The sequence below is a fragment of the Sceloporus occidentalis genome, unplaced genomic scaffold, assembly GCF_023333645.1.
Source record: "Sceloporus occidentalis isolate IW3139 unplaced genomic scaffold, rSceOcc1.0.p SCAF_7, whole genome shotgun sequence".
Taxonomy (NCBI): Eukaryota; Metazoa; Chordata; class Lepidosauria; order Squamata; family Phrynosomatidae; genus Sceloporus; species Sceloporus occidentalis.
Genome location: NW_028316987.1, coordinates 69,773,782 through 69,794,920, shown reverse-complemented (window position 1 = coordinate 69,794,920; position 21,139 = coordinate 69,773,782). Strand labels below are relative to the sequence as shown.

Genomic DNA, 21,139 nt, shown 5'->3' with positions numbered 1-21,139 from the left:
TTAGTAATATGGTTAACACCTAATGGTTTTGAATTGCATAAGAACCTGTGCATGAACAGGAGCGTGTATATTTTTGTCCATGAGTAATGCAGTGCTCACAACAGAGAATCTCTGTGCCTTGGTGAAGCACTTTGCATAGCAGGAAAGATGGACTTTGTATAACCAAGGCTGGGGACTGTGCCCTCTCTTAGAATATAACAAGTCTTTAGGATGATATTCAATGAATAAGAGCACAATTTCAGTAGTTTTGACTGCATAGAAAAATATTTTAATTTCTGATAACCAACATGATCAAATTCAAAGTTGAAGGACTGCACAGAAAATTACATCAAGCATCCTTTGGATTTACATAGGCTTTTCTTGTTTTCTGTACAATTAAATCTCCTCTATGAGACAAATATACTTGTTGTTACTGCACTGCAATTTGATAGTGTATAAAAAATATATTGAGTTTCCACTGAATTTAGCACTTTTTAAAATGAGAGAATTCTCCCACCCAAAAAAGAGGAGTTTACAAATGTATTATAATGATCTTAAAGACATGGCTTTACCTGAGAGAACACAGGTAATTTCCTCAAAAACATTTGCAGTGGGATCGTCTAACACAGATGAGAAAAGAGGTCATGTTGGCAGTGATTATTTGGTACATGCTTATCAAATTATAATCTAATCAAAAGGATCACATGAAATAATTCTCAGAAACATCTATAGTAAATGGTCTGCTTTTTGAAAAGCAATCTGGCTTCCTCTAGTTTGGCATCAGTTTCTTGTGGTGTCTTCTGTACATTTGTTTCCTTTCCCTAAAGTTGAAATCTGTGACACCTGCAGAGAGAAAAAGGAAATATAGTAAGTCTCATTTCTTGTTTTCATTTTTTGTTCCAAGTTGTGAAATACAAACGCTATTACCATGAAAATGGGAACAATACTGTCTATTTTCCATTTTGTAGTACAACAGGGCCTAGGTACTGTAGTCAAGAGTACTACAAGTAAAGCTCATTAACTCCTTAATATATCTAGAATGATTTTCTTAATCTGACTGAAACAAAAGGAAAACAAAACATTACAACACTTTATCAGCCTAATATGAGGACATTACCTTCTGAAGTTTTCTGTGCATTTGTTAAAGTGTTGTCTGAGGATCGTAATTGTCTCCTGCCCATCCCATGAGTCCTGGAGAGCACACAGTCTATGTACATATCCCAGAAGTCCTGTGCTAAATCATTGAAGACATCATTATGCTTGGGCTTAGAGGACTCTTTTAAGAACATCATGAATTCCCAGAGAGCAACAACTGTGCCTGCTACCCTAAGTTTCTTCATTTCCACCAGCTTCTGAGAGGAGGTTTCCCAGCACTGATTATCAATTTCTCCCAGGCTGGCAGGGGCTTCTTTCAGATAGTCTAGGTTGCCATAAACTAAATTCACCATCAGTAGACAGCCCAGTTGAAGAGACCACCTTCTTCGGCATGTGGATTCCATGCTGCACAGAGGTATCTAAAAATAATACAAAGAAATGGTTCAGATCTTTCTATTTATAAACTTTGAACTATGCATTAGCAAAATCTTGACAGTTGTGATATTGTAAAGCATGTGCATTGTAAAGTATCACTAATATGTGTGCTCCCATCCAGAAATGTTTTGTGCTGAATGGTGGTGTGCCGTGTCTATGGCCTCTAGCACAGCTGCATACACATGCCACCATTGGAAACAGTAGGGCTTGCTGTCCACGGATGCTTAAATCCAAGGATAGCAAGGCCCTACCGTAGTACACCCAAAAAAAAGAGAGGGTAGTTTTGTGGAGTTCTGATGCGCATGGAAAATACTCCCTGAAAGACAGATTTATAAGAGATTGAGGGATTACGTCTCCTTAGTCCCACTGGACTTGTGAAGAGGTAGGGTGGAACAGTGCAAGCAAAGGAGGACAAGCTAACCAAGGTCCTCTACGCTAGAGCCAGGACTCTGAGCAAAAGAATAAGATCGTGAGATTCTCTAGTCAAGATATTAGATTCTGAGCGTCTGAAAGAGTAATTTCAGCTACTTTAAGCAGTAATTTTCAGCAAGGGGTTTACAGAAGGGGATGGGCAGCTCGGCTTCAATAGACCTCACCCAAGAATGGGTTGTTCTGATTTTTGAATTCTTTTTAAAGCATCTCATGCAGGAGAAGATGAGGATAACATCACAATTTTCCTTAAAGGGATTTCTTCAAACAAAGGGTGTCCACCTGGATTTCTTAAGACTAATAACCCAGTCCTTGGATTAGCAAATTATGGTAATAACTCAGACAATCACTCACAGAAAGGTATTACAGAAATGTTAAGTCAAACACCCTTGCCTTGAAGGGGACATTTTCTATCAGTGGCCTGTTACAGACAGCCAAAATAAAGCTGCTTCGAGTCACTTTGGAGGTATGGTATTTCAATGATACATGTGTCCTAAGAGTCCAAAGGCCACACCAAAGCCACACTCCAGTTCTAAAGACTGGAGTGCAGCTTTGGTGAAGCTTCCAGACTCTTAGGACTCATGCATCATTGAAATACCATACCTCCAAAGTGACTCGAAGCAGCTTTATTTTGGCTGTCTGTAACAGGCCAGTGTCATTTCTTGTCAGAGGTCCAAAAAACACTGCAGAAATCATCCAGTTTGAGACCACTTTAACTGCCCTAGTTCAATGCTTAGGAATTCTGAGGACTGTAGTTTTGTGAGACATTTAGCCTTCTCTTAAATTTCCAGGATTCCCTAGCACTGAGCCAGGGCAGTTAAAGTGGTCTTAAACTGGATTATATCTGCAGTGTGTTTTGGACCTATAATGCATTGTTTGTAATGCCACCTGCTGGGGGAGAGAACTTTGTCTTGGGTGGTATTCAGCCGACAGTTTAAGCAGGAAACTGACTTCACGTTAGTGAAAGGAGATCAACAGAGGTGCTGTAGTATTTGACCAGGAAAGGCTTTTCCAGGTAACCCTTCTGTGATCTTGGCCAAACAATAAAAGGTGGTTTCATTTTAGAAGATGCATAAGTTGTTGTACAGATGTTGCCATATCCTAAAAACTCAACTCAGCACGGGGGAGAAGACAGGAGAGGCAGAATATTTTCCTTCCCAGTAGGTGCAAACAAAAGCAAACTGCTGCAGCCTGTCATAGCTTATGTGCTCTTCCTCATTAACAACTTTTATCATCTTGCCCACAATCCTATATTGTTTGGTCACCCACGTCCTGGTTTTCATCTGTGAAATACTAAAAGGTATGAAAATGTTAAATCTAAAGTATGCCCTGCCACTTTTGAGGGCCCTGATATTACCTCAGAGAGAGCCACTGACATTCAATCAGTTCACAAACATCACATATTTTAGACAACCACATCCCCAGCGCTGCCCTAGATGGACCAAACATCTGATTCAGTTTCAGTATAAGGTAACTTCCTGTATAACCATTTTCAGAAATTATAAAAATACATGTTTTTCAACGTATTTAAAGCACTGGAACACTGTGTTACCGAAATAGATTACACTCAGCTGTAAACAATTAAACTGCAATCAAACCACTTCAGGACCTTGTTACCAGTCAGCATCATGAGTAATAGTACCTTCCGTTGGGAAGGTAAATCTAACCAGGACATGTATTTTCAGAACATGCACTCTGTATAGTGTGTTGAATATCCACACAGGGACATTTTATGGCCTTTACAAGATCACACCAGGATATACAGTGCCATATAATGTGATAGTTGGACTACTGGACTAAAATCATGAAAACTCAGGTTTCAATTTCCCTTCTGTCATTAAATTTATTTTATTACACTGGATCTGTTACCGTTTTCAGCATAATCCATTTTACAGAGTTGTTGTTGGAATAAAATGGTGAAAATTAAGTATTGTGTATACTACCCAGTGTTTTTAGGGGCTAGTATTCATTCACTTTGTGCAAAATGGTTCTAACTACATTTCATCCAGTTTTGGTTTCATACCAGTGTACAAAATTATAAAAAAAGAAAAGCAGCTAGAAACCATGAAGCTGACCCAGAGACTGGAAATACAGCCAGCCCTCCATATCCACAGATTTTTTTTATGGATTCAAGCATCCATGGCTTGAAAATATTTAAATTCCAAAAAGCAAGCCTTGATTTCTGCCATTTTATATAAGGGACATCATTTTATTATGCTATTGTATTTAATGGGATTTGAGCATCCACAGATATTTTATCCACGGGAGGTCCTGGAACCAAACCCCAGTGGATACCAAGGGCCCACTGTCTTACCTTTTTGGATTACAACTCCCAGAATTCTCTAGAAAGCAAAATATTTTTTTTCAAGCTGTGAGGACCATGATTTGTTAACACCAACTAAATGCTCAAAGAAATTAAAATGTCATAGTGTGAAGCAAAAAAGTAATTACAATGTAAGTACCAGCAACACCTGTGTTTAAAAAAAAAGATGTTTCAAAAGTTGGGGTGTCAGCACAGCACATAACCTTAGCTTGCCTTCTCACAAAAGATATGTTGCTCGTTGGAGAATATGAGTATCACAGAGAGGTTAGAGCTGAGCAACAAATGCTCAATCACATTTTTTACTTAGTGGAGGGTTGTAAACAATTAAACTGTAATCAAGCCACTTCAGGACCTTGTTACCAGTCAGCATCATGAGTAATTGTACCTTCTGTTGGGAAGGTAGATCTAACCAATACATGTATTTTCAGAACATGCACTCTGTATAGAGTGTTGAATATCCACACTCTTATTAGGAAAATCATTAGTGATGCTCAGACAAATATGCACCTGAAACCCAGGCAACACCTCTCTCTCTCCATAAAACACATAGGAAAGAAAAGCAGGTAAAGTGCATACCCCTCCTAAAATCCCCACAAAAACACCCAAACAGGCAACACAGACGTATGGACAATGGAATAAAGGAGGCAATGAGAGTTGAGCCCCCCAGGCTTAGTGGAGGACTGAGCCCCCTGAAATAATGAGGTACCAAGGATCAGGGCCACCAAGACTCCTGTGTAATTCTAATTTATAGTCATCTTTGCCTTCACCTAACAGGGTTTCATATCTTGCAGGTAAGCAAAATTCATAATGTCTTACCTGCCAGTCTCTGCACACACACACACATCCATTAAAAGCAGTTCTGGACACCCTGCACACACCCCAAAAATATCTCCCATCAAATCAAGACAATCATTCCCAATACTACCCCCACTGCATTGTTGCACAAGCAGCCTTCCCAAAATATAAACATGCCAGGCAAGTACATCCCCCCAATAACCTCTGTAGAACATTTTTAAAATGTTGTTTAGGCATCTAAAGAAAAGGAGAGGAAAGGAATGTAAAGACAGCAAATATGAGTACTAGATGAGATTGATTTCCGCTGCCTCACTCTCTGCAATACTAGGAATTTGGGGACCAAAGGAAAATTTAATGGGAGGGGTCCAGAATTTGTACAGGAGGGCAATGCCCACATGTCCTCCTTCCCAATAGCAACCCCCCTGGTTAGGTCCACACTTCAAGATGCTGAGAAAATAAAGCTGCTTAAACTCAGTTTTCAGTTCTATACTGACATGAGTTCAGCCTGGGACAACTTCTCAGTACAGCTTCATTCTCTAGCATAGAATTCTTCTGTACAAGTAGAAGATCAACACCACCAGATTCAAAACTTTTGGAATTTTTCATTTTGGGATGCTGGAGGCAACACCTATCCATCAGTGCACACCTGGCAACACCAGAACTAATACTGAATCTATATAATCTTTAAGGAATATGTACTTATTTCATGCTACTGCTGTAGAGTTTACAGACTTGGTTTTTGCTAACATCATTTACCAATATAATACATTTTTTCAGGATATTTGGTCTTGCTTGTATCCTTGTCTTTCACAAACTAGTACCCTCCAAATATGTTGAACTACATCCCTGATCAGGTTCAGCCATACCATATGCAATGGAACAATCTTTTTCCTTGTCCTCATATAATCCATTAATTACAGATAAAAACCCTGTTTGCACATACAAACACCAACAAATAAAATAAGTGTGTTTGTGTGTGATGGAAGGTTGGTTATCAAATAGCAAAAGCAATTAAAGCTTCAATCCTAACAACACATTTTAGAGCAAAAACTCTGTTGAACACTGTGGGACTCACTTTTTGAGTAAATATGCATAGGGTTGACAAAGTTCTACTAGAATCCAGGTCCTCACTCTTCAGTAAATAAAATAATTGTAAAACATTTGTTTTAAGGAGAAACTGTTGGGGGTGGGGAGAATTGTACTTACGGTACTGAGACTTTAATCCTGAGTGCAAGTATTCTGCCAAAGGAAGCTGTCTGTGTTGACTGGTTAACTGGAGAAAGAGGATGAGAAGTGGGGAAACTCTTCCACTGCTTTCAGAAGTCTGAAGCTGCTTGTCTGGTGATGATGGCTATTGCTGCTTCTGCTCCAAGGAACAGAGATTAAACAGCAGAGGAAGATACTGAGAGCACTAGAAGCAGCATCCCCGGTTATATCTCTTAACAAATGAAAATGGAGAGGAGAGGGGCTATAAGTCACATAACCCCGCCTCTATCCACATCATTTTCTCTGAGTCAGTGTGCCACACAGGTCTTTTCATTCACTTATTCTATTGACAACATGCGTAACCCAATCAATAACATTCAGGGCAGTTGCCTTACTAAGAGATGTGTAAGTTTCTGTGTGTTTACTCAGAACTAAGTCTTCAATGGGACTTTGCTGTTGTTGTGTACCTTCAAGTTGTTTCTGACTTCTGAACAGATAATCTGTTTAAAAATACAATAAAATTAAGGAAGATAAACAGCACTTAAAATCCATACACAAACTTGCCAAGAATACTCCATGATAGGGTAGCCATAAGTTGAAAATGACTTGAAGGCACACAACAACAAAAACAAAATTAAAAACAAGTATTAAACAAAATTTGGATTTGTTGTTTATAGCCAATATGTAGCCACCTCTGTTTCTTTACTCTGTGCACGATAGATACTGCCCTCTGCTTATGCAAAGCTCTGCTTTTAAAACTTCTGGAGCTTAGATGTTTGTTACAAGCCTGCCTCATCTTTCTTCTCTCTGTTGAAACTCCAAAGTGAGACTACCTCTCAGTTCCCCTTTCAGTGCCAAAGCAGTAGCACACCTAGAATTTCAAAGGAAAATGGTTGCAGGTAACCAAAACTTCTTTTCTGCTGTTCCAGAGACCAGGGGCATATCCACACTGCAGAAATAAAACAGTTTGGCATAACACTGTCAAGACTCTATCCTACAGAATCCTAGGATTTGTAGTTTGGTGAGGCACCAGAACTCTCTAATAGATCAAGCTGAATATCTTACCAAACTACGAATCCCTCGATTCCACAGAATGGAGCCATGGCAGTTAAAGTGGTATCAGACTATTTTATTTCTGCAGTGTAGCACATCTCTAGGGCACAGACCAATGGATTCAAACTACAGGAAAAGCCATTCTACTTAAACATTAGGAAGAACCTCTTGATGGTAAGAGCTGTTTGCCAGTGGTATATACTGCTTCAAAGTGTAGTGAAGTCTCCTTGTTTGGAGGTTTTTAAACAGAAGCTGGATGGCCATCTGCTGGGGGTCCTTTGATTGTGTATTCCTGCATGGCAGAGGGTTGTACTGGATGGCCATTGGGGTCTCTTCCAACTCTCCGATTCTGTGTCTTCTATGTTTAGGTATTACAGGGTTTGTACGAGTTGAACAGCCACCATTTCAACCAAGAAGAGGATATTTACAAATAAGTTATTTACTTATTTAGATTTATTTTTTAAATCATCTTTCATCCATATGGATATCAGGGCAGTGATATAGTTAAATATAGTCTAGGTTATCCAGGTCAACTCTGTGGTCAACATCTGCCAGAAGGTGACAAATGAATTCTGCAGGAGGACCTACAAATGCCTAGAGAAGTGTTATCTCTAGGAATCTCTAGGTCTTTTAATGCAACTTTTGGTGAAAGTTTGCCAGAATCATGCTGGAGGACCTAGAGATTCCTAGAGAGAAAATATTAATCAATTAAGTCAGCAAAAGATGTCTACATGACAGCTTGATGAACAGTGGTTATGATCCTTATTCATTTCTAATCCTTGGGTTTCCAAAGGATCTCTTAGCAGTGAGTTCTTAAAACTATCTCTTGCAAAGCATTTGGCATCTCTTCATCTCACACGAGGGACAACAGAACTTCTGAGACCAACCGATCTGCTAGCCAGCCAGCCAGCCAAATCCCTTCTGCTTGTAGTCAAGTGGGCATGCAGCCAAAGAGTTGTGGGGATATGGAAACTCAACCTCCACTCATGACCTTCTGGTCTCTTCTTTCAGAGAAAGGATAGCATGGCCACTGATTTCCTGGGATGTGCTAGCCCAGTGATGGCGAACCTTTTTTGGTCCGTGTGCCGGGGTCGGGGCTTCTGCCCCCAGAGCGGTGGCCATGTGCCAGGGGGCGTGACTTCCATCCCCAGAGGTGGGGCTTCCACTCTCCAGAGACAGGACTTCCAGGGCGGGTTTTCCCCCCACCCTTTCCCTGGCCTCCAGCTGTCTCTGAGAGACAGCTAGAAGCTGGGGAAGGTTCGGGGGGGGGGGGATGATGGGCACACACTGTTGCTCTCCCTCCTCCTGCCCTTGGAGGCAGCTATGGGTCAGGAAAGGCCTGTGTGGGGGAGGAGTGGGCACACACCTATTCCTACCCCCCATGGACCTTTCCCTGCCCGCAGCTGTCCCTCCGGAGACAGCTGGAGGCCAGGAAAGGTTTCTAGGGAGAACCAACTGGCACGAGCCAATCGCTCCTTCTACTCTCACTCTTTCCCCAGGCTTCAGCTGTCTCAGAGAGGCATCTGGAGGCCAGGAGAGGGTTAGGAGGAGGAACCAGAGGCACGTGCCTCTGGCTCCTTCTCCCCAGTGCCATTCACTTATTATCGGAGAGACAGTTGGAGGCCGGGAAAATCATAGAATCATAGAGTTGGAAGAGACCACTAGGGCCATCCAGTCCAACCCCCTGCCATGCAGGAAATCCAAATCAAAGCATCCCTGACAGATGGCCATCCAGCCTCTGTTTAAAGACCTCCAAGGAAGGAGACTCTATCACCCTCCAAGGGAGTGCATTCCACTGTCGAACAGCCCTTACTGTCAGGAAGTTCCTCCTAATGTTGAGGTGGAATCTCTTTTCCTGTATCTTGCATCCATTGTTCCGGGTTCTGTTCTCTGGAGCAGCAGAAAACAAGCTAGCTCCCTCCTCAATATGACAAATATTTAAATAGCGCTATCATATCACCTCTTAACCTTCTTTTCTCCAGGCTAAACATCCCCAGCTCCCTAAGTCGTTCCTCATAGAACATGGTTTCCAGACCCTTCACCATTTTTGTCGCCCTCCTTTGGACACGCTCCAGTTTCTCAATGTCCTTTCTGAATTGTGGCGCCCAGAACTGGACACAATATTCTAGGTGGGGCCTGACCAGAGCAGAATACAGTGGCACTATTACTTCTCTTGATCTAGACACTATACTTTTATTGATGCAGCCTAAAATTGCATTGGCCTTTTTAGCTGCCACATCACACTGTTGACTCATGTTCAACTTATGGTCTACTTGGACTCCTAGATCCCTTTCACACGTAGTTTCATTCAGCCAGGTGTCCCCCATCCTATATTTGTGCATTTTATTTTTCCGCCCTAAGTGCAATACCTTACATTTCTCTGTGTTGAATTTCATTTTGTTAGCTTTGGCCCAGCTTTCTAGTCTATTCAGGTCATTTTGAATCTTGATCCTGTCCTCTGGGGTATTAGCTATTCCTCCTAATTTGGTGTCATCTGCAAATTTGATAAGTATGCTCCCAATTCTGTCATCCAGGTCATTGATAAAGATGTTGAATAGCACTGGGCCCAGGACAGAGCCCTGTGGGACCCCACTGGTCACTTCTCTCCAGGATGAAAAGGAGCCATTGTTGAGCACCCTTTGGGTTCGGCCGGTCAACCAATTACAGATCCATTTAACAGTTCCTTTGTCTAGCCCACATTTTACAAGCTTGTATGCAAGAATGTCATGGGAAACCTTGTCAAAGGCCTTACTAAAATCAAGATATACTATATCCACAGCATTCCCTTCATCTACCAAGCTGGTAATTTTATCAAAGAAAGAGATTAGATTTGTCTGGCATGACCTGTTTCTCTGAAACCCATGTTGAGTTTTTGTGATTATGGAATTGCCATCTAGATGTTCACAGACTCTTTGTTTAATTATCTGCTCTAGAATCTTTCCTGGGATTGATGTCAGACTAACTGGACGATAATTGTTGGGATCCTCTTTCTTCCCCTTTTTGTAGATGGGGACGTTTGCCCTCCTCCAATCTGCTGGGACTTCTCCCGTTTTCCAGGAGTTTTCAAAGATTATTGCCAATGGCTCTGATATTACATTTGCCAGTTCTTTTAATATCCTTGGATGGAGTTCATCTGGTCCTGGAGACTTAAATTCATTTAAATTAACAAGGTGTTACTCTACTATCTCTTTACTTATTCTGTGCTGAAATTCCCCTATTCTGTCCTCTGCTCCATTATCCTCAGGTTGAGCACCCTTTGCCTTTTTTGAGAAGACTGAGGCAAAGAAGGTGTTGAGTAATTCTGCCTTTTCTCTGTCCCCTGTTAACATTTTGCCATCCTCTCCACGCAGTGGCCCTACCATTTCCTTCTTCTTACTTTTGCTGCGGACATATCCAAAAAAAACCTTTTTGTTGTCTTTAACCTCTCTAGCAAGCCTGAGTTCATTCTGTGTTTTAGCTTTTCTGACTTTACCCCTACACATGCCTGCTATTTCTTTGAATTCCTTTTTCATGATTTCCCCCTTTTTCCATTTCTTATACATGTTCCGTTTCAAACTTAGCTCGGTTGAAAGTTCCTTAGTCATCCATCCTGGTTTCTTGAGACTTCTCCCGTTTTTCTTTCTCACTGGAACTGTGAGGAGGAGGAGGAGGAGGAGGAGGAGAAAAGGGCACACACGAGCCTCTTCCTCCTTCTCCCTAGCCCGTGCCTGGTGAAATGGCACTGTGTGCCACCCATGGCACATGTGCCATAGGTTCGGCATAATAGTGCTAGCCCTTTCCACCATATGTATTAATTACAGTGGGCCTGCCACATTCACTGGGGCTATGGGTGCAGGACTCCCATGAAAGTGGGGAAATTACAAATAAAAAACACTACTTTTTCACCTGAGAGAACACTTCTCTAGGTTCTCCAAGTCAACTCTATGGTCAACATTTGCCAGAAGGTGACCACTTAATTGTGCAGGAGGACCTACAAACGCCTAGAGAAGTGTTATCTCTTGGAATCTCTAGGTCTTCCAGTGCAGCTTTTGGTGAAAGATTGCCATAGAGTCATGCTGGAGGACCTAGAGAACATACTAATCAAATCCACAAATAATCAAATCTGCAGAAGTCAAACTGCAAATGTAAAGGTACAAATGTACCTAGTGGAAGACATGGGACCAACGGAATCTATTTACAATAGTTAACTATGGTGACCATCTTAATTATACTCCAGACACCCAATCCAAGATTTCTGGTTGTGGATCTAGAGCAAGTAAACCAGAATCCACTGAACACTTGGGAAATAAAGCAATAATTTAATATTTGATCACTGGGTGGAGTATGATGTTAGCAGTCTCTGTATGTAGATGGGATTCAAAACTTTTAACAGATAAATATATGTATTCAGTGTCATTTTTAAATGAATGAGTTTGAGGACATTTTCACACATGACACTAAAAGCTTTTTGAGAAGTTGTTAATGCAGGAAGTAGAGGAGAGCTATTTTTAAAATAAGCACACACCTGCCAGCCAATGTGAGATATGGCCCAAGAAATTCAGAAATTTAAGCCAAAGTGACCAGAGAATTATCCATCTGGAACAAGTGGAGACTGTCTGTCTGGTGCTCCCCATCAAATAAATTGGCTAAATCCAATTCTTAGTTGCAGTTGTTGACTCACTGGCAACTTGGTATCTCAGCACTTACATAATAAGTTCTATTGATTTAGAGGGTCTATTCAAGTAGAGACTAACAACTGGAGTTAGATCAATTATTTTTTTACTCCCTCCAGAACAAAGCCTTACCCCAGCTTATAGTTCCTGTAGGGATTTTTATTCAGCAAGTAATTATATACTGACTAATTTAACTTATGTTGTAATGCGGATGTGAATATGATGTCTAAAATACTATTTCGTTCTGTTTTATACCCAAAGGCACAGTCATGATTTGAAAACACTTGATGAACACATTCTAAACAAAATATAATTTCTGTTTCATGGGTGTAATTTTCATTACATACATTTAAGTTGTTACATGGACAATGTAAAACAGAGACCTGACTCCTGCATTTTATAACACTGTTCTTAACAGGTGGAGAGGTTTTTAAAACAAATTCTATACGGGCTTTTCATACATGAGTCAAATTTATTCACTTGAATGACTACCTCATTTGCATCTTACAAGAAACTGAATGTAATGTCCCCAAGATGTGATAATGGTGTCATTGCCGTAGAAGAGGAGGGGGCCAAAGCAGTAAAGGGGCATGTTTACAGTAAAAAATAAAATGTCACTGAACCTTGAAGAGAACATATGAGCCATCATTGTACTGTAGGAAGCAAAAAAGCTTCCAGCAGAAACCAAACCAATGACTACTTCCTCTCTATTAGTTCTCCAGTGGGAGGGAAGGATTTCATTTCATTGATTTAGATACTTATAAAATGTTATCTCCATGCTATCTAAGCCATTAGACAAAAGTACAGGAAAGATCCATGGATTTAAAATTTTTATTTCAACCACTTTTACATATTTCCTGTTAGACTCTGTTCCTCAGGGCAAATCTATATTTCAGGTTATTGTTATTATATGCCACTGTGATTGTGATACACATTCTTTATCGTACATCCATACGGGTGATGTTTTCTACTCTATAATACAGTTGGCCCTGCATCTACTGATTCCTTATCCACAGATTCAACAGTCCAGGCTATACAATATTATAAAAATATATAAATTCCAAAAAGCAAGCCTTGATTTTGCTGTTTTATATAAGGGACCTCACTTTACTACACCATTGTATTTAATAGGATTTGGACATCTAATGTTGGTATCCACAGAAGGTCCTAGAATCAAACCCTCAGCAGATACCAAGGGCCCACTGTATATTATTGTCCGGGCTTGCCCTCAGTTGCTTAGTAGGACTAACACAGATGGATATTATACTTGAATTCTTTTTTTATATAATAAGAGGATGGCACTCATCAGTAAAGACATTTGCAATTCTTTTAAATTACATTACTTCTTTTTCTGGTCCATTGAGGGATATTTGTTGTATTGGCCAACATCCTTATAGGTTTATAAAACAACAACCATACTTCTATAAGACTGCCCTCTATTTAAACCTCTTCTCCATTCTTTTCCTATGCTTGTTGTCTGCCTTTTCTATGCACCCATAGCTTAGGGTGGCCAAGTATTCTGCTTTACAAAGATCAGTTCAGTTCTCTCAAGATGATGTTGGATGTTCCTTACCATACTGAGTACAACTGCAGAGACCTGAGATCCAAATACATCTGGAAAGCCACCTAATTTTCTGCTCAGCCTGAAGGCATTGTTTCTTTGAAGAGATTTCTTTCCTGCCTCTCCTCAAGGCTCAAGGAAGGATACAACATGTTATAATACAAAACAATTAAAAACACATAAACCCATAGTTAAAATACAACACTGTAAAATCATTAAAATATACTTATTATTATTATTATTATTAACCTTTATTTATAAAGCGCTGTAAATTTACACAGCGCTGTACATACAATATTTTTAATTAGACGGTTCCCTGTCCTCAGGCTTACAATCTAAAAAGACATGACACAAAAGGAGAAGGGAAAGGTGGTGGGGAAGGGGATGAGGTCCAGCAGTTCCTTTCTACCTCCAAGGCCTGGACCAAGGCAGATGGACTGGAGGGAGGGTTTATTAATATGAACTCATAAGAGTTCATATACAGATTAAAATGTAAGTAAGAAGGTACTTATTTCCCCTTCAGGCACCTATACCTATTTTTTTGAAAGACTTGTGGATAACCAGCATAGCGCATAACAAGACATAGGCCTGTGTCTTGTCACTTCCAGTGACCATTTTTTGGCAGGTGCCACAGTTTTTACAAAACTGATTAATATGTTGTCACACTTTTGGCCAGTAGAAATTCTGGATTACTCTTTAGGTGGTTCTAGTGATCCTCAGATGTCCCCTGCCAAATTAACTTGTTTGGACTATTTCCATGATTTTCTCACTGTATCATGCAGGGACAACTAGCTGTTGTTGTTTCCTAGGAAATGGAAATAGCATGCATTTATTAATTATATTAATGATACAAATATGATGTAATCAGCACAAGGCTGGGTTTCAAACTTGCATAGCACTAGCAATATAAATTACAAGTATTTGCTTGGAAAGGTGTTGCACTGAAATGATGCTATTTTCAAATCAATAACATTTCCTTTATAATAAAGTTAGGCTCAGTCTGTCAGACTGAGGCTAACAGTACTTACTGCTGCCTCATTACCAGCCATCTAGAGCATTACTAGTAAAGGAATCACTTCCTTCTGCCGGGAAAGGACATAAACTTACCCTTTTCACTAAATAAACAACTGGGGAAAGAATTGGACAACTTGATGGGTTTGATTCAATGTAAAGCCATCTCAATACTCTTCAAACAGCTAAAGAGGTACAAAAATCAGTGTGTGACACATGTAATTACCACTTGCAATCCCTAAATGGTTTTAATAGACGAACAGACTGTCATTAGGGATGTTATACATGCAAATACCTGTTACAGTCATAAAACATAGAAACATTTGCTCGGTAATCTTTTAAGCACAAAAGCTGAAAGGGTTATGTACTATCCAAAAGTCAGTACTTCTATACTCCAGGGTTTTTTTCCTAAGGAGCCAGCATGGTGTAGCGGTTTGAGTGTTGGGCTACGACTCTGGAGAACTGGCTCCAAATCCCCGCTTAGCCATGGAAATCCACTGGGTGATCTTTGACAAGTCACATTATCTCAGCCTCAGAGGAAGGCAAAGTCAACCCCCTCTCTGAACAAATCTAAGAAAACCTAGTGATAGATTCTCCCTAGGAATGCCATTAGACAGAAACAACTTGAAGACCTCAACATTTGAAACTTGAAGAGTCCTGACTGGAATGCTACTTTTGTGTGACATTTAGCTTGAATCCCATTGTGGAAGAAAGGTGGGATCCTTGAAGTAAATAAGAACTACATTGATCTCACTCTTCTGAAGCTGACCAATGCCCTAGAAATATCCTAACCACAGTCTGAGGCAACCATGGCAGTTCTCCACAGGATGGACAAGGAAAGCAATACTGTTAGTGAAATTACTTCCTTTATTTACTTAGACTGTTGTAGTGCTATATTTTAGATACCATGGCAATATCCTGTGGAATTCTGTGGTTTGTAGTTTAGTGATGCCCAAGTTCTCTCTGGATGAGAATTTTGTCTACCATTCCCTACACTGCAAATCCCAGGACTCCATAGAGTGTTGCCATGGCAGTTAAAGCAGAATGAAGTGCTATAATAAGCAGTGTAATAAGTTTCTCTAGCTGTACCCACACTGTAGAGATAATACGGTCCTCCAGCCAACTCTATAGTCAACTTCCAGCAGAGTTGCATTGGAGGATGTACATTAATCAGATCTGCAAATAATCAAAGCCGCAGATGTGCAGAACGTACTGTATTTGCTTTTTTCTTTCTACCTCATTTCCCTTTCCTATCATGTATATTAGGCAGTAAGCCCATGGGGAGTGATAGTATCTCAATGGGCCCTAAACAGGTATACAATTGTTGTAATAATGGGCATTAATAAAGGTGGGAATGAAGATAGTAGCTTTGTCAGATTTGTTCCTATAGCGTTTCCTTTGACCTAGGTAAAAAACAACAACTATGCTCCCACCACAATATTAATTGGCCCTGCTGCTTGGAGTTAATGAGCTTTGGAGTGTAATTTCAAAAGTGCTGAGATTCAGAATATGAAGCTTTGAAGGGCGTGAAAATGAAGTGCTGGGCAAGTTTCACTTATTAAAAGTGACGGCTGATAGGCAGTTTTATAAGGTATACGCAGAAAAAAGTAGCAGCCTTGAGTTTAATTACTGAAAATTACCGCCTCTCTCCGTACAATCCGTCCCGCACACTCAGATCATCAGGGCAGCAATTGTTAAGAGTTCCAGAGGGGAAATATATTTCCACTTCTAGGAGGGCCTTCTCCATCTCGGCCCCCAACCTCTGGAACTCGCTGCCCTTCGAGCTCCGCTCAGCCACCTCCCTAGCCCAATTTAAGAAGGGGCTAAAAACCTACTTATTCGAGCAGGCTTACCCCTGATCTCTGCCCCAGAATACTTTCCTCCCCCCCCCCTTTGGTCAGCATTGTTTTGCCGGCATGAATTTGAATTTTATTATCTTTATTGAATTGTTTTAACTAATTTTGTATAGTTGCATTGTTGTATTGTTATATATTTGTTGTACACCGCCCTGATTCAAAGAAGGGTGGTATATAAATAAAAATTTTTTATTATTATTATTTATTATTATTATTATTATTATTATTTATTAAAATGAAATTTGATTTTTTTAAAAAAAATATGCTAAATTACCTAAAGTAAACATGATTGAGCAGCGAAGAAGAATGATGAGGGATTGAAATTGGGTCACTTTGTTGCACTCATTAGAGGATACAGTAAATGTACCCTTCCATCTGAGGCTGCATCTGCACTGCAGGAATAATCCAGTTTGACCTCACTTTGACTGCCATAGCTCAATGCTATGGAATTCTGGAAACTGGAGTTCTGTGTGACATTTAGCCTTCTCTGTCTGAGAGCTCGGGTGCTCACAGGGGACCCACAAAGACTTGAAGAAAGATTATGTCTTACAACTTTTAACAGTAAATGTTCATAATATTTTGTAGAATCTAAGGAGATTATTGCATGAAGCATCCCTCCTGATGCTGTTGTGGCTTTTTAAACAACTGAAACAGCAATGATTCTTTTCACATTACCATGCAACTGTGAACTGATAACAGGTTGGCTATGGACCTTATCACACTACTGTTGCATTTATTCATCAGCTATCTGAGATTAAGTAAGTAAGTAGTCGTGCCTTCATGGGGTGCGTGTGTGCATGGAAACCTCTTTAAATCCCGTTTCTCCTGCCCAAAGAGAGGAATCTGCTGTGCACGAACAGACAAGCAAAATATTCCCCCTCTTTTGTTGTTGTTGGGTGTGAGCCTTTGGGAAAAGACTGGGATCTCCATCTCTGGCAGAGTTCTGCCCCCTCCTTCTCAATATATTTACTCCACCAAAGCCTGGCAGAGCCTTAAGTGATGCACACACACAAAAGAAGGGCATGCAAGTATCTCCACACTTTTTTCACCTCTCACCCATTTGTACTATACTAAAGGTCTCACAAGACGCAGCATGAAATACTGTACCTTTCTTTGCAGACAGGCCATGTTTGGTGCACTTTAGGGTTTTAAATCTCGAGTTAAGTCTTCGTGGTCTGTGGCAACAGAAGGTATTTTTAAAGGGGGTCTATGGTGAAGAAAAGGTTAAGAACCTAGTTATGGAATACAAGCAACCTAGGTCTAGAAAATATGCCCTGCGAGGAGTGACTTAGGGAGCTGAGTATGTTTAGCCTAGAGAAGAGAAGGGAGATTAGCAGATGGGGGATGAAATGTCCTTGTCCTGTCCTTTTCCCATTCTCATAGCATGATCATGAAAAGATTTTCATACAACATTGCACTTATCTCATCATTATCCCAACCAGAAAGCACGATTGATCACGATCATGCAAGACTTTTAAACAATGTCGTGCAGATCCCGTCATTGTCCTAGCATTGAAGCAGTATTGTCTGGCATTTTGCATTAATGGGAGTTTGCATTAATGACAGAACAATAGCGCTGCAATCTGAAAGGCTTTTGTGGGATTGCAGTCAAAGACAGAATAAGGACAGGGGAGTGATCCCGTCCTTATCCCATCTGTGTGTGATAATCTTCAAGGTTAAGAGGTGATATGATAGTCCTGTTTAAATATTTGAAGGGGTGTCATATTGAGAGGATGGAGTAAGTTTGTTTTCTGCTGCTCCAATAACTAGGATATAGAGCAATGGATTCAAATGACAGGAAAAAAGATTCCACTTGAGGAAGAACTTACTGATGGTAAGAACCCTTGGACAATGGAATAGGCTGCCTCTGAGCATAGTGGAGTCTCCTTCTTTGGTGGTTTTGGACTTGGACTCCTAGATCCCTTTCACATGTAGTCTTGTTCAGCCATGTATCCCCCATCCTATATCTGTGCATTTCATGCCAGTAGATCTATTGGCTAGTAGGACAGGAGAGCACGATTCTGATATTAGTGGTGCACTTTGGTCATGTTAGTCTCTAGACTAGAGCTAAAGCAGCTTCACTACTGTTACATATTCTTTTGTTATTTTTAACTGCCCTTGAGTTGATTTTGACCCATGGTGGCCTTGTGGATGAGACTTCTACAAGACTCCCTGTTCTGCTTAGTTCCTGCAAACTCATACCCGTGACCTCCCTAATAGAGTTCATCCATCTCCAAGTGGTCTTCCTCTCTCTCTGCTTCCCTAGACCTTTCCTAGGATCCTTGTTTTCTCCAATGAGTTGTGCTTTCTCATGATGTGTCCAAAGTATGACAGCCTCAGTTTTGTCATCTTGGCTTCCAAGGAGATTTCAGACTTGATCTGTTTAAGGACCCATTTGTTTGTGTCTTGGCTGTCCACGGGATCCTCAGCACTCTTCTCCAGCACCACATCTCAAGTGAATTGATTTTCTTCCTGTCTTGTTTCTTTACTGTCCAGCTCTCACATCCATACATGGTTATAGGGAATACAGTGGCATGTACAATTTTGATTTTTGTGTTCAGTTGTATATTTGTTTACTTGAGGATCCTTTCTAGTTCTTTCATAGCTGCTCTCTCCATTCTTTATCTAGTTATATATATCTTTTACATACTTTATATATAAAACATATGAACAAATTTTGTACACAACTTATATTGTGCAAGTCTGGCCATAAGTACACCATAAATGTGTAGACCCCCTTTCCCCAGAAATCAAAGTTCCAAAACACAGTGCAGAAATAATCCCGTTTGAGACCGCTTTATCTGCTCTGACTCAATGCTAGGGAGTTCTGGGAACTGTAGTTTTGTAAGACATGCATGTAGCCTTCTCTTTCAGAGAGCTCTGGTCTGGTGCCACTATAAACTACAATTCCCAGGCTTCCCTAGCACTGAGCCAGGGCAGTTAAAACCGTCTCAAACTGGATTATTTCTGCAGTGTGTTTTGGACCAAAGTCAGCTTTCAAACCATCCGTTCCTTTTTTGGGGGAAAGAAAGGGTAATTAAATATTTGTCCCACTTGTTGTAGATTGCTCACAACAGTGATCTGGATCAATATCACAATGGTAAAATGGCAGGAGAACAGAATCTTAGTAGCTTTTTAGTTTCAGGTTTTCAGAAAGGAAGAAGGATTTGAAAGGATAACAAAACACCATGAAGTCTTCTCAACTGTAAAAATATTCTCACATCATTTGTATTGAGTTGGAAGTCTCATTGACTGCTAGGAAATTTACTTACAACCGCTTAAGACACGATCTGTGTAATAGTGCTTAGTGAGAATAAGCTTATCTACAAAGCACCAGAATGGATTCCCTATTGTATCTGCCTATACAAGCAAGGTGTTTGAAACTTGTGTTATCATTGCAGTACATTATCTTGTTAAGAAGAGCTCATGGTAATATTCTGCTTCACTTTTGCTTTCTTTGGCTACGCTTCCAGATCTATTCACAATTTTTAAAAAATAAACTACTGACAGCTTATATGCAGTTCCTGTAAAATATAGGCACTGATGAAAATTAAACTCCTATGTTTTTACATTCACTGTTTTATTACAGGATGCTTTTCTTTTTATGGTTAACTGCCCTGTTAATATTCACATTTTAAAGAGTAGGTATAAATATTTTCTGTTTACAGACCCACACTGAAGAGCAGAACACTGGATGGTAAACATGCAGTTCAGTCCTTGTTGTTGTGTGCCTTCCAGTCATTTCTGACTCATGTGGCGACCCTAAAATGAACCTGAAGTTAGTGTGGTGCAGAGATTTTAGTGCTGGACTATGCTTCGGAAGACCAGAGTTCAAATTTCGGCTTGGCCATGGAAACCCACTGGGGGACCTTGGGCAAGTCACACACTCTCAGCCTAAGAGGAAGGGCAAACCTCCTCTGAACAAAGCTTGCCATGAAAAAGCCCATGATAGGTTAATAATAATAATAATAATTATTATTATTATTCCGCTTAATCACTTGGAATCCAAGTGGATTACAACAATAAAACAAGATACAGTTAAAAATTCTAAAAACCGCAACCCCGCAGTATAAAAACATAGTAATACTCAAAAGAGATTAAACCAGAAAGACATTAAAACAATAGTATAAAGTAACAGTTAAAATCAATAGATTAGTAAGAAATTTATAGCAGGGTCCAGATAGGATGGAAAAGGGGATGGAGAAAAGAGTGGGGGGACAGGTAAATAGAGGTGGACCTAGTCTGGAAAGGCCTGGCGGAAGAGATCCGTCTTAATAGCCTTCTTAAAGGTTTCCAAGGTGGTAATCTGACGGGTGTCATCTGGCAGGTTGATCCAGAGTATTCACTGTAGGGTCGCCATAACTTCGAAACAACTTGAAGGCAACGAATAGTCAGCAATGTAGTGGTTTGAGTGTGGGATGATGACTCTGAAGACCAGGGTTCATATCCTGATCTGGCCATGTAAACTCAGTGGGAGACCTTAGGCAAGTCATACTCTTTCAGCCTCTATGGATGGGAATGACAAACCTACTCTGAACAAATCTTGCCAAGAAAACCCCATAATAGGGGCACCAGAAGTCGGAACCCACTTGAAGGCACACACCAAATTAGGAGGAATCCCTACTACCCCAGAAGACAGGATCAAAATTCAAAATGACCTTAATAGATTAGAAAACTGGACCCAAACTAACAAAATGAACTTCCTTGATTTACTCCCTGAAGGACAAGGCACTGCAAAATGTAG

The 21,139-nt window shown here is 40.3% G+C and overlaps 1 protein-coding gene across 4 annotated transcripts; it reads right to left on the bottom strand.

The window, feature by feature from the left end:
• Positions 1-360: 360 nt before the first annotated feature.
• FAM237B (family with sequence similarity 237 member B) lies at positions 361-20,272 on the bottom strand. Of its 4 annotated transcripts, none has more exons than XM_089531399.1 (6): positions 20,066-20,272; positions 18,225-18,392; positions 13,541-13,660; positions 6,263-6,419; positions 1,097-1,493; positions 361-822 (listed from the first exon to the last, which is right to left on the bottom strand). In XM_089531399.1, the coding sequence occupies exons 5-6, from the start codon at positions 1,476-1,478 to the stop codon at positions 749-751; spliced, it is 456 nt and encodes a 151-aa protein (XP_089387525.1). In that variant the 5' UTR covers positions 1,479-1,493; positions 6,263-6,419; positions 13,541-13,660; positions 18,225-18,392; positions 20,066-20,272; the 3' UTR covers positions 361-748. The 4 variants fall into 4 exon arrangements, with proteins under 4 accessions (XP_089387525.1, XP_089387526.1, XP_089387527.1 ...); XM_089531400.1 differs by having other exon boundaries at positions 20,070-20,272; XM_089531401.1 differs by lacking the exon at positions 18,225-18,392.
• Between the last annotated feature and the right edge of the window lie 867 nt (positions 20,273-21,139).